The 13,371-nt window shown below is 54.3% G+C and overlaps 6 protein-coding genes across 6 annotated transcripts; 5 read left to right on the top strand and 1 right to left on the bottom strand.

Moving 5' to 3' along the window:
• Positions 1-779: 779 nt before the first annotated feature.
• On the top strand, positions 780-1,106 carry CLAFUR5_11601 (uncharacterized protein; the record flags this gene model as incomplete). Its single annotated transcript, XM_047910749.1, has 1 exon — positions 780-1,106. The coding sequence occupies one exon, from the start codon at positions 780-782 to the stop codon at positions 1,104-1,106; it is 327 nt and encodes a 108-aa protein (XP_047765072.1).
• Positions 1,107-2,759: 1,653 nt separating this feature from the next.
• On the top strand, positions 2,760-3,514 carry CLAFUR5_11600 (Cytochrome P450 monooxygenase lcsK; the record flags this gene model as incomplete). The annotated part of the gene is made up of 2 exons (XM_047910748.1): positions 2,760-3,168; positions 3,222-3,514. 2 exons carry the CDS (start codon positions 2,760-2,762, stop codon positions 3,512-3,514), a joined length of 702 nt encoding a protein of 233 aa, XP_047765071.1.
• Positions 3,515-4,057: 543 nt separating this feature from the next.
• CLAFUR5_11599 (uncharacterized protein) lies at positions 4,058-5,075 on the top strand (the record flags this gene model as incomplete). Its single annotated transcript, XM_047910747.1, has 3 exons — positions 4,058-4,333; positions 4,387-4,623; positions 4,677-5,075. The coding sequence occupies 3 exons, from the start codon at positions 4,058-4,060 to the stop codon at positions 5,073-5,075; spliced, it is 912 nt and encodes a 303-aa protein (XP_047765048.1).
• Positions 5,076-6,153: 1,078 nt separating this feature from the next.
• CLAFUR5_11598 (uncharacterized protein) lies at positions 6,154-7,233 on the top strand (the record flags this gene model as incomplete). The annotated part of the gene is made up of 1 exon (XM_047910746.1): positions 6,154-7,233. One exon carries the CDS (start codon positions 6,154-6,156, stop codon positions 7,231-7,233), a length of 1,080 nt encoding a protein of 359 aa, XP_047765047.1.
• An 868-nt stretch (positions 7,234-8,101) lies between these two features.
• CLAFUR5_11597 (uncharacterized protein) lies at positions 8,102-9,358 on the bottom strand (the record flags this gene model as incomplete). Its single annotated transcript, XM_047910745.1, has 1 exon — positions 8,102-9,358. The coding sequence occupies one exon, from the start codon at positions 9,356-9,358 to the stop codon at positions 8,102-8,104; it is 1,257 nt and encodes a 418-aa protein (XP_047765054.1).
• A 1,086-nt stretch (positions 9,359-10,444) lies between these two features.
• CLAFUR5_11596 (uncharacterized protein) lies at positions 10,445-11,393 on the top strand (the record flags this gene model as incomplete). Its single annotated transcript, XM_047910744.1, has 2 exons — positions 10,445-10,490; positions 10,543-11,393. 2 exons carry the CDS (start codon positions 10,445-10,447, stop codon positions 11,391-11,393), a joined length of 897 nt encoding a protein of 298 aa, XP_047765053.1.
• Positions 11,394-13,371: the final 1,978 nt, after the last annotated feature.

Genomic DNA, 13,371 nt, shown 5'->3' with positions numbered 1-13,371 from the left:
GATACGATGAGCACAGGCGAGCTGCAACGACCCCTCAAGCTACGAGCAGTACGAGATACACGGTGAGAAAGTCCTCCAACAATTTGGCCAGGACGAGAGGCATTCTCTGCTTTTTTGAAGAGGGTAGATGCCTGGTGAGGCAGCCAGTGCGTGCGGAGTGGCCTTGAAGCCGCCGCAGGTTTCGAACTCACGGGAAATGGCACGATGACGGAACAACATGAGACACACACGAATGAGCTTGCACAGCCGAAGGGACCTATCTCGAGCCGTTGCAAGTGCTTGCATGCAATCAATGGCAAGGTGTGACGATCAATGGGTGTGGCGGACATTTGCGCAGAAGACTATCATAGTAGCTGCGTGAAACCGCGGGAGAGATGGCCAGACTCTCCGCTCAAGGTTCGCATCAGAGCGCAACGACGACGAGCGACCTTCTCCTTGCTGCTCGAGGGGCGAGTGGTGAGGACATACAAAGGTCACGCTTTTTGCGGACAGGTCAAGGAGATGATGCGACTCGATCGTGATCTGAAAGAAGAGCTCGCCCACGGGTTGCGGCTTTCTTCACCGTTGTTCGGCTATTCAGCCCTGACTGATCGCTGGGCAACGGAGAAGATTGCCTCAAGCCAACTTCAACATTCTGCGCACCATCGCCACCTACCCATAGTGAACAAAGCGAGATCAGCAAGCAAACGTCGCGTCAAGCAACAGCATCACACGCCCTTCGTCACTTCCTGCAGCGCCCTACCGAGACCCCTCCAGCCACAGAGCACGCGTCAGTCAACATGAAGGACATCCGCACCACCCTCAAGAACCTCCTCGCAAACCTCAAAGCGAAGCTGAAGATCGGAAGCAAGAATAAGAAGCGCGGCGACCAGGTTATGGCTGAGGCCGCAGGCGACCCGCACGCCAACTACACACCACAAGACAGACTGCGCGGCCTCCCGTACGAGGCTACTACCAGTGGCAAGCCTCCTTGCATCGACGAAGAGCCAGAGCCATCGCCCGCGACATCAGTGGAAGAGCAGAGGAAGCTGAAGAAGGGTGCAGATGCGCGCGTGCCAACAGATCTCACGGGCGTAGCGGAGGAGCTGGATAGGAAGCTGCAGTGAGCATTGGACAGTCGGGAGTCATGAAGGCATCAGGGAATTCGTAGCGCTCGTAGAGCCTCAAGGTTTGGCATGCACATGTACACTGAAACAGAAGCAGGAAGCGCTGATATCGTAGCTCACAAGACCGGTACCGTGAACTCACAAGGCTGGTGAGACTACAGCAAGCAAGTCTGTCCATGTCTCCCATACTTCCACCTTATCATCGCAGTCATCCTGTCCTGCCCAAATCCAGCTAACCGTCAACAAGGCAGAATCTTCGGCTCCGTCCTGTCGACTCGTCCACCAATCTCAGACCCCGGCGTCGTTCCCTGCAAGGGCCCCGGACTATATATATTTCACAACCGACCGGAGCAAAATCTCACTCCTCTTCCGGCCGCTACAATGGCTTCGCAGCTACTGGTTACTTGCACAAGCTTTCAAGCCATGTATAACGACTTGGACGAGTGAAGGAGTGTACGACAGGGCGAATGGTAGAGCTTGCATTGTACATATGTACGCAAGAGGGCAGTGCGTCACTTGGCGCCCCTGTCTCATGCGGCCGCGCTAGCTTATGGGCTGGTGGGTCTCGTCCGGATGGCTGGATCTGCGATAATATAAGCGCTGGATGTCGTCTACAAAGCACTCTCCCATAAGACTCTTTAGGAAGTATCGATCGAAGCTATGATGGAAAGCATACTGCTTGCAACACTGGGCGCAGGCCTTGCTACCCACGTCTTCATCCTCGATCGCCACGAAATCCAGCGGCATATTCTGAAGATTGTTAGTGGCTTCTTCGCAGCGACGATCGTGCTGGACACTACGATCAGAATCTTGACAGGATGGTGCATGATCAAGGCTGCTGCGGTGACAGTCCTCATTGCGGTGACATACATCCTCGGAGCATGCACGAGTACTCTGGTGTATCGCCTCTTCTTCAACCCGCTTAATAGGTTTCCTGGTCCTTTCAGCGCGCGATTGACCGACTTCTGGATGGCCAAGAAAGTAGGCAAGAACCTTAACCAGTATCTCGTGCTGGACGATCTCCACAAGAAGTATGGCAAGATCGTGCGAAGAGGCGCAACCAACCTGTCGATTGTTGACCCGGACTTTGTCGATGCGGCGTACAGCCTAAACAGCAAATGCGAAAAGCCATCGTGGTACGACTTCGACCACCCGACTTCGACTCTGCTGGCCGAACGAGACCAGGTGGCGCATCACAAGCGAAGACGGGGATGGGTGCCCGCCTTTTCTGACAAGGCTTTGCGGGAGTATGACCCTAGGGTGCAAGCTTTCAACGACAAGTTCTCGCAGAGGGTTGCCGAGCACCGTGGTGGTCCGATCGATCTGGCGAAATGGTTCAACCTGTACTCGTTCGATGTTATGGGATCTCTGGCGTTTGGGAAGAACTATGGGATGCTGGACTCTAGCGTGAAGCACTCTGTGCTCGGCATCATTACGGATGGGATGGCGCCGATGGGTCTTACGCTTCCAACTTGGTAAAAAGTGTTTGTGGTGTGGTACAGTAACAGCGCTGAAAAGGTGTGACAGGCTCATTCGACTGGCGAAAGCGATCCCTGGTGCCATGCAGGGAATGATCAAGTTCAACGACTTTGCACGGGTGAGCTCGTGGGCGCTGTCCAGAACAACTTCTTCTCGGATCCGGAGAAGAATGAGATGGCTGGCACCACGATCTCTTCCTGGCTGATCAAGCAGTATCAGCACGAAGCACATCCGGAGCAGAACCCCAACTTCGTGAGAGACGCGAAGCTGCTTATCGTGGCTGGAAGTGATACCACTGCTGTGACTTTGACCTGGCTGTTCTATGAGTTGGCCAATCATCCCGATCAGCAGGCGAAGATTCGCAAGGAACTGCTGCAGCTGGGTCTCGTGCCAGGGCGATGGTCTGACAAAGACATTGCGCACTGTGAACATCTCAATGCCGCCATAAATGAGACTCTCAGACTGCACTCGCCTGGCCCATCTGGTATCTTCCGCGTGGCACCAAAGGAAGGTCTGCAGGTTGGTAAGACATACTTGCCTGGTGGAACTGTCTTCAACATTCCTACCCACACCATGAATCGAGGTGCGTAGACATGTCTTATGTGTTGTATCCACCGAAGCTGACAATCCATGCAGAAGAGTCTGTGTATGCCGATGCCTCCACCTTTGTCCCCGAGCGCTGGACTACCAGGCCAGATATGGTCAAGCACAAGAAATGCTTCACTCCCTTCCTCCTCGGCCAGCACTCGTGTATCGGGAGGAACCTGGCGATGCAGGAGATGCGGACGTTGACGGCGCAGCTGTTGTTGCGGTATGATGTGGCTTTCGCGCCTGGCGAGGATGGATCGAGGTTGGAGCACGATTCGAAGGATCATTTCACGATGAGTCTGGCGCCGCTCGAGTTGGTCTTCACGCCGGTGAAGGTATAGGCGGATCGAGTCTAAGATGATGAGTGTATCGAGCCTATGTCCGGTGAAGGAACATTCGTGTATGGAGCACATGCTCGTGTGGCGACAACACATGATTCCCGAGTCAGGAGGTGTGGTTGTCATGCGTCGCCTAAGGCAAACAGCTCATGACCCGAGTCGCCTTTCAACCAAGAAAGCCACTTTCCAAGCCTTCGAAATACAACACCGGCGGAGAGTGTATTGTGTACCACAGCATCGGCGGACAACATACATACAACTACTACAGCATCGCAGAGTACACAACACGTCCTACAGCACTGTCAGAGAACCGCACGCATCGCAGCACCAGTAGACAACATATCGCCCTCTCCAGCGTCACACGAAAGCACATAGACCATCATAGCGCCAGCATAACTCCAGCACCTACTACAGCACTGTCAGCCAACAGACCACCCACTAGAGCATCGACAAACAGCACAGCCCATACTACGCCCTCGTAGCACCAGAAGCAGCGCTTCCTTCAGCACATACGCCAAAGTCGAGACACCAGCACCAACACACCATATGCCAAGGACCACAGCAGACATGGCTTCATTCTACCGCAAGCAGTGCCTCACATGCGACGAGAGCTTCGACGCCCAAGTCGACCGTGCCTATCAGGACATCTGCCCCAAGTGCCAAAAGTACATGGATGCGACAGAGCCAAAGACTGATGACGAGCGCAAGATGAACGACTACATCCAGGGCCTCAACGACAATGCCTTGGGAGCCGTGGGCATGGGCGGCTACTTCTCAGGACTCGATCGCGCACAGCATCAGCAGGCTTCCGCCCAGCATGAGGTAGCTACACCCCCTATCGTAGCTGTCCGTTGTCACAAGCTAATATCTAGTAGCAAACACCGCTCCGCGCACCGGCCCCTTTCCAAGCACCCGAGACCTCGACAGAAATGCCAGAGACCCCACGCATGCTCTATCCGAATCCATTGAGCCCAATGAATGCAAGCGCCGCCAACTTCAACCCGGGCATGACCTACCCAAACCCATTGAACACGATGACTGTAGGCGCCGCGAACGTCAACACCGGCATGCCCGCCACATATCCCATGCCCGTTGGCGCCCAGCAACATCAGGTAGCTAAAGCCTACCATGTCAATGCCGAGTATCGCAAGCTGACATATAATAGCAGCCACCGCTTCGTGAACCAGTGCCGTTCCCAGCAGTCGAGGCCCCGACCAACATGCCACAGCAACCACGCGTGGCCTGGCCGGCTCCAACACCACAGGGCTGGAATGCGATCAACGCGGGCGCCCCCGCCGCCGACTTCGGCATTGACATGCCATACGCTATGCCAGGTACTGCCCAGCAGGGCGCCCCGCCTGCGGCTCCCAGCATGATGTCGCCACCAGCTGAGGGTCAGGAGGATGTGCCGGTCGCTAAGACTCCCAAGAAGGGCGGAAAGAAGCGCATGGTGTGCCGCCACTGCCGGAAGGACATGCCGATCACTAAGCACAATGATGGTGTGAATTGCACTAGGTGCTACAACAAGATCCGGAAGTATGCTGAGCGGGAAGACAAGTCTTGAAGCATACCGTTACTGGACGCGGAAGTCGCTTCCTGCTGTGCTTGAATACTACATTGCTGTTGTGCTGCACTGCTGATGCGTCCTTTGTTAGATTCGGGTAGCTTGCGAGGTCACAGTATGTGACCTATGCTCGACGCGATACAATGGCATTGTGGTAAATTTCATTCACTTGACGAATGTGAATTGTGTTCCTTTGTTCGCTGATTACAACACCTTGTATCAATAACACACTGACGCTAAAACTCCCCATTAGTCAAGATGGCAGTTCTTCCTACTCATCAGAGTGCTATTCGAACAACACCACTTCTACTATCTCCACTCAAAAGATCACACCGAAATCATACACCAACACCACAACAGCAACAGCATAGACGAGATACCACAACAGAACAGCAGCATGGACAGCGCGATGCAGGTCTTCGGCGCCCCCTTCAACCCAGAGAATATGGCTATGCCGATCGACGGCGACTTCGACGTTTATGAGGCTCTCAACTTCAACGAAGCAGACTTCGCAGACTTTGCTGGGGCAGACATCCACGATGGCGAGGACGGCTATATCATCAATGACGAGAGCCTGTTCAATGACATGGTCCCTCTCCCAGCGCAGACGAACACCATCGCACCTGTCCTGGAGCAGCCAGTCGATAGCGATGCAGCGTTCATAGCACAAGTCATGGCTGGCGCTCAGCAGGAACCCAGAAACAACGACTTTGGCGACTTCGGTTCGGGTCACGTCGACTATGGGGAGGGCCAGTCTGCTTTCATCGACCCAGAACTCCAACAGATCGATTTCACCTATGAGATTCCACCGCTTCAGCAGATGAAAATGCCCACAGGAAACGAGAGCGAGCAAGCCTTCATGCAAGACAGAGAGTCTCAGTCGTCACCTAAACAGACGGGTGTTAGCCAAACTCGAACACCACGTGCCAGTGTCTCAGCAACTAGTGCTGAGATGGAGATGCAGCAAGCATGTCTCAGACGGACGACGCCTCCTGTCCCTCACACTGACTCAGGTATCCATCAGGAGCTGCCTACCTCAGAGTGGTCGGAGGTCTATGCTGGTCAGAGTGAGATCCAGATGGCAGATGACGAGCCACTTTCTCCTCAGGGAGGCTACATTGCTCCACCGAGCACACCAGCTTTCGCGGGAGAAGACTTCTTCGCAACGCCAACGTACGCAGAGATCATCAATCAAGCTTCAGGACCACCAGAGTCGGATTCTCGCCCAGTACATGCACCTGTCCCGGTTTATGAGAACGCGACTGTCCCCATTCAACGGTGGGAGAGCGAACAGCATATCGACCAGCCGACGCGACCTCATTCAGCTACTAGCTATCAGCACCGCTTCCACGACTTCGACGCCGCTCGTCAGGCACTCACAGCGCCAGACGATGCAGAAAGTCTGGTCAAGCTTTCCCTGGAGGCCGAAGACGACTGGCAATACGTCAAGGAGCAACAACTCCACGGCTTTGCAGCACAGCTCTACGATGCTATCCAAGCCGAACCAGGCGAGCCACCAGAGGGCTTCACCGACTTCCAGCGTGCCTACTACTACGAGCACCAGTCCAAAGTCCTCGGCAACATCAAGGAGATGATCCTCACCAAGCCTGACCACGCTGAGGCTAGAGTCATGCTTCTCTTCGAAGAGCTCATCAGCCTCCACGAGAAAGGGTTCCCTGAGGCTGCGCTCAGCCGCAGAACTACTACTGGAGGCAGTTTCGCGGTCGAGACCAACTTCATTTGCTCGGCGAGAGCGGAGAAGGTCATTGAGATTGCTGGGGTCGACAAGTACGTGGCTCTCGACATCCTTAATGGTACCAACATTACGGATGTTGTGCGTTCGCCGATCAGATACCTCGAGCGCAAGCGACAGAACAGCCGGGTCAACGCAAAGAAGGCGGAGAACAACCGTATTGTGGCGCAGGTGCAGGCCGTTCAGCCAGCTGCAAAGACCGTCAAGCCTACATCGAACCAGACGGCCGCACAGCAGATTGCTGATGCTGCTGGGAACTGGTCTCGTTTGCCAGCTCCTCGCTTGCTTCCTGCTACGTCAACAACGATGCCTCGAGCGGGGCCGGCCCCTCGCATCAAGGCGACGCTGAAAAGAAAGGTCGCTGGAGACGACGGTCAAAGTGCAGCTAAGAAGGCGAAGAATTAGACTGGCGATGAAGAGATGGGTGATGCCTAAGGGGGTAATTTGATGGCTGGGGATGTTGTAGGATGGTAAATCGGATGTTGGGGAGATTTGGCATTTGGGATCTTGTGAGAGGCATCTTTGATGACTTTGACTGAGGTAATGGGTGGAATTCAAAGCTCCGCAAGTGTATATGTATGGACGATAGATCGAAATGTTGCAAAGGAGGAGTGAAGTCTCGATCAAGCTTTCACGCCTATCCCTTTCCGTCCACCATGTCAACAACGGACTTCTCTCCGACTTTGATCTTTACCTCCTTGCTCTCCATGAATTGTACCTTTCGTCAACTCCATCACAATCGCAGGGCGATGTCGACTACGTATCTCATAAAATAGTACTGACCGAACCACGGCTGGCCACGGATCCTTGCAAAAGGGCTCATGCCAACACGACACCACCGACATAGACTTCCAATGAGCCACATCCAGCGCCAGTGTCTGCCAAGCATACCGGAGGGCGCCAGCACATCCAAGACAGTCCGGCGAGGCGTAGCTACTTGCCAAACGGACAGCGCTCTTTTGGCCCCTGGAGTGCTGTATCTTGAGAGCTGTGTGGCCACGAGATAGCATATTCAAGGACGAGACGACATGGAAAGAAACTGAGCCAAGACTTGAAAGTGCAGAGAACGCTCAATACTGTCATAGATACAGACTCGATCTACTAGTAGGAAACATCGCACACCTGGGTATCACAAGTCAAGCTTCAACGCTGCCCGTCCTATGCCTCGCTGTCAGTAGACCATGTACCAAACGCTTCGCAATGGACGTCCTTCCTCTCCTCCCGTGAACCTTTGGTCTCGATCTCTCCTCACGCTCTAGCGACACTGCAGACACTATGCAGCCATCGCTCCCGCTGCACCGCCCCTTGTTGGCGGCGATGGCGATCTGTAGCCGGGCTCGCCTCTTCTCGGGAAGTTCGAGTAGCGAATCCTGGGCTCCACGCTCTTCTTCACCCTACCACGCTTCGGCTTTGGCAAATTGGGTGCCGGCAATGCGTCATCCGTGTTGTCCAGCAGCCCGCTACGCTTGGTATACTGTCGTGCTGGGGGCATGGCGACTGTGATGTTGTCACTGATGTCACTAACCTCAGTGCTAGGTGGCTGCTGGGCGATTTGGCGACTCCAAATCGTACGCTGCGCCTGCCCTCGGCGGGGCCGCTGCTGCTCCTCCTCCTCTTCACTACTCTGTGCTGCGTTCTCATCATCCTCAAAGTCTTGGTCTTGGGTGTTGGCTGCTGAGGCGTACTTGCGATTGGGTACGCTTGCTCGACTGCTGCGTCGAACGCCGGTGGAGGGTGGCTGGTCGTCGTCGTCATTGTCATTGTCACCCTCATCGTCTCCGTCGCTCGGTGGAGCGCCTCCATCTTGGTCATCTCGAGCAGCATCATCTCTTGGTGCTCGACTCGAAGGGCCTGAGGATGCGGCACCTCCATCGCCACACTGGTCTGCGACACCAGCATCGACGCAGCGTCCACATGGGCGCTTGCGATCGCAGCCCTTCTTCCAGAGTATGCATCGCGCACAGCGCTCTGATGCAGCCCGGCGACCATCGACTGAAGGCCGAGCTGATCTTGGTTGGGGTGTGGCGCGAGGAGGTGCGGCGCGAGGCGGAGCGGCGTTCCCACCATCACCCTCTTGGTCATCGTCGTTATCGGCATCCTGCTCGTTAGCATGAGATTCTCGCTGTGCCTGAAGCTCGTACTCCTGCATCGCGTGCTCCTGCTTTCTCTTGAACTCTCGCCAGATCGCGACTGCAGCAGGGTGTGCTGGGAGACCGGAGCGCGAGCGAGTGGCATGCCACATCACACCCCAGTAGACATACCGTGCGTTGCCGTCCTCTGTGTCGTAGAGGCGCACGTACTCGGACAGCTCGTGCTGGAACCTGCTCTTGTAGATGTCTACTGGAGGGCCAATGTCCGAGTCGACTGGTCCAGTCTCCACGATCCATGTCTTCGAGATCCTGCCCGCTGATATGGCCTCCTGGATGAGGTGCTCGGAGTACTCGGTGTGTGTGCCGTCAAGGCTGAGGCGAAGCTCCATTAGTGGACGAGTTGGTAGTGCAGCCTCGTGGGTAGTCGCGGTGTCTTCCATTTTGTCAAGAGTCTTTGTTGTGTGTCGAGATATTCAAGCCGACAATGATCTGAAGTACCCAGTAGTGGAGATCAAAAGCGGCGGTGATGTTTGTATTTGAGGTTGAGGTCGCGTAGAGAAGTTCCCTCACCTCGTGCGTCACGCGCTAAGGGGAAACACCGGGTCCGAGCTTCTTGCAACGTGGACTTGGCGGGAAATTCGTTCACCGGCTGATGGATAATAAGGCACTGTCTCGAGATAGACTAGTCGCTCCTCTAGGGCACTGTGGGATTCTGAGTATACTGCTACTAGTCCTGGCATATACTATCAAAAGCTGCAGAAAGACGTATTATGGCCATGGAAATATCTGTACGATGTGGTGATTGCTGTGCCGATTGCTGCATAGTAGCACAAATGTCTCGCGGCTTGAGCCTCAAGACCCTCCGACATCTTGTCTCACGTGGACTAATCACAGACGAATGCTTGTCATGGGGCATCGAGACTACTATCCTCTTTGGACTAGACTTTCGTCACCATGCTCAGACTTCAAGCCTCACGGGCGCTCTATCCGGTGTAATGTGCGGTAACATCGGAGGATTCACTTACAAGGCGTGTGGACCTATAGTCCGGGATGCTTCTATGGACGACGTGGCTTTAGATCATGTCATGATTCACGAGATTGCTCTGCGGCTGGCGTGGTATCCCCAACGTCAAAGGCCCAGAGATCGTAAGTTTGACCTCATGGTTCAACGGCTCCTAAATGACTATGATCTGATCAAAGACTTTACATTGAGGCTGCCATGATTCAACAGGTCTTCGTAGCCAGCGAGGTGACCCTGTCTTGACGCAAGCTCCACGAGTTGAGAAGTGTTGCAAGGTGAATGGGTAGACGCACGTGAAGACATATGCGCTTGGCGAGTCGCACAGACCTTCACCGATACTCAAAACTACTCATCGTGGGCTTCCCACTCTTCTCATTTTTCCAGGACATCAAATCGACCCACGATCGCAATCGAACTTGCGACATCTTCTCCACACCTTACCGCCACCCACCCAGGGAGCTTTTAAATAACTTGCATCTGATCGTCCACAGCGGCAACCATCAACATGCCTGACTTACGCCGCTCCCAGAGAGTCGCAGCTTTGCAGGAAGGTCTGTACGCACCGCGAGTATCTGACGAAGGACGCAGCTGATGCCATTATAGCTGCAGACAATAAGAACGACACGACACTCGATAAGTCTCCGAACACCTCGAACCGAGCGCCACCGAGAAGCACTGTCAAGAGTGGTGTCAACTCGAAGGGTGCCGTCTCCAAGATCCCTATTTGCGACCTCGGTGCTCAGAATATGTCCACCACCAAGCTCGTGGCAGTCAAGAAGGCCGGCTCAGGCAAGAAGGCAAGCCCGGTCAAGAAGAGCAGTCCATTCAAGAAGGCCAGCTCCGGCAAGAAGGACTCCAATGTCACGACTGCCACGATGGAGACTACCGAAGCTGCACTTGACAAGATCCGCAACCTGAACAGCAAGAAGCCGCTCATGCGCATCCCCGGCGAGCTTCGCAACAAGATCTACCTCCTTGCCATCGAAGACGACCTCGTCGAGGCCAAGCTCAGAGTCAACGACTCGCGCATCTCGGGGGACGTGAACGTTACTACCCTCTTCAAGCAGCTACTCAACACCCCCAGGTTCATCAACACCTGTCACCAAATGCGCACCGAGTGCTCTGGACTCTTCAACCCAAAGACGGTCGAGTTGTATCATCGCCTTTCCAAGCAGTACGCTGGTGCGCGAATGTCCGCCCTCGGTCTCCGCCACCAGCTCAAAGGCTGCTGGCACACCACTGCGTACCAGCACGAGACAGCCCTTGAAGCTAAGAAGAAGTGGCAACGCTTGGTCCAGCGTGCTCGGCACTACACTATGGTGGGAGTCGTCACCTGGGACTCGAGTCTCGATGTCAAGCCGATGTGGTTCGCTGGCGAGAGTGGAGAATCCTGTATGTCCTTTTGGGACCCAAGGTTCGAGGGTCGGCCTCTGGCAGGTTCAGTCGGCATCTGATGGGTCGAATTGGCACGCGATAGGAGGGGAGAGGTGATACTGACGGTACGCGAAGTATAGAGCAAGTCTGCCAGTCGCAAGAGGGGACGTCATGCACAGTGTGTACGTCGATGAGAATGTATAAATGAGGCGATCATAGACACGTAGCATGCACATCGAAACGACGAGATGTATGTGCCTCCATGATTAAGATTCTTCGAGTCTCTCCCTCTGCTCTGTTACACGCTGTCCCTATTCATTCTGCATGGGTGTTGTGTCCTAGCTCATGTAATATGTGCCTAGTTCATCGTTTCGCTAACAACAGATAGATAGCCCACCAACTCTGAGTCACAATCGAAGTCGGGTACTCTCTCAAGTCCCAGCGATTGAGCGCTGACAACAACGGTCATCGTTCCTTGAATAGTCTCTCCAGCTGCCTCGCCGCTAGCCAAGCCATTAAATTTAGACACGAACAATAGCCCATGAGCTGCAGGCTCGGGTCCTGTTGCGAGTGCTTTGGCGCTCGACTGCGGCGTAGAACCTTGCAAGCAAGTGTGTGCATCTCTTAAAGTGTATCAAGCAACTGCTAAGTGTGTACCCGCCACGCTCATTTAGATGTCTTCTTCGTCACGGCTTGGTATCTTGGACGTCCCTGACGGCGCTTCTAATGGCTCAAGTCACGGTCGTTGTTCTCATACTGTCGCAGAGAAGGTCTGACGACGACGTCTGTACGTCGACTTGAGCCAGTCCGCTTCTTCATGCTGACAAGGAAGGTGTCGCAGTCCTCAAAGCGGAGGTCGCTGTGCTTCTTATCGGGCAGCACAGAACCTTTGGACTAATCGGCGTGATGCCAGTCACGCATTCGGGCGTCTGAGAGGACGACCTTGTCTTGGCTGCGGAAGATCTGGCATTGTGCATGCGGCACAGCAACATTTGCTTCGATAGTCTGACCACTCGAGTGGCATTCGTTGAGCACAGAAAGATGCGTCATGTGCAGTAGTCTGTCACATTCGTCTGCGGTAACGCCAGCCTATCTGTCCGACTTGCATCGTTCACCGCAGCTCTACTGTAGCGAGGTGTAAGATCCAGTCTAGCTGCAGGTAGCTCTTGATGTCCACCGTTGCAACGTCAGCTCTTCACGAGGGTCGTAGATATACATGCTCTCCTCCGACAGCTCGTCGTTCTCTTCTGCGCAATGGGATGACGAGTGAGAGTACTGTCGACCCGTTCCCGAGTCGATCATGTCGGCAGGTTGATGTTACCTTTGGAATGGGCTGAGATTGGCGTCTACCTGCTGATTAGCAAGACTTGCATCAAGTACGGTCATGCTCTCTTCGAGCCGTTGTTTGAGTAGACGATGGCCAAGGAAAATCCGCAGTTGCATGGCGTTGTGGCTTGACCCCTGCTTGAGTCGTTGTGCAGCAGTATGAGTGAGATGGTACGGTTGATCATACATTTTTGTCGAATATCATTCGTTCGTTCTTGGGTTCAGGAGTCAATTGATCGATGTCGAGGTACTGCGGTATCTTGGTGATTGACGATGGTGCGCGTGACTTAGCAATTATGCTATGGGAACGCATGTAGATAGGGAAAGACACATGGGGTCTCATATAGTATTGTCATCAGCTTGCCATATCCTCCATCGATGGGAGACCAACAAGCCGCAATGCATCCGCCGGAGACGGTCGGCGACTGTGCTCATGTGACAACGCTTTTGTGTCTAGAGAGCATCGCTCTGAGCTGCCACACCCAATGACGGGCATGAGCAATGCTTAAGGTGAGCTATGCGATGCTAGAGCACACCGAGTGAAGTACACTAAGCTTTTGCTGACCAAATAGCTGCAGGAGCTTGTGTTCCAACGTCGCTGAAGCAATAGACGAGACAGTGATTCAGCGATCAATGATACTGACCAGCAGCTCCACAGCAGAACACAACTGCAGCTGCTATCGTGCTGCCCAGGAGGAGACACATTACCTGGAGAGGTCGCGTGTCCTGATT

This window comes from Fulvia fulva, chromosome 8 (genome assembly GCF_020509005.1).
Source record: "Fulvia fulva chromosome 8, complete sequence".
Taxonomy (NCBI): Eukaryota; Fungi; Ascomycota; class Dothideomycetes; order Mycosphaerellales; family Mycosphaerellaceae; genus Fulvia; species Fulvia fulva.
The sequence above is the reverse complement of the archived record's forward strand: the minus strand, read 5'-3'. Positions and strand labels throughout refer to the sequence as shown.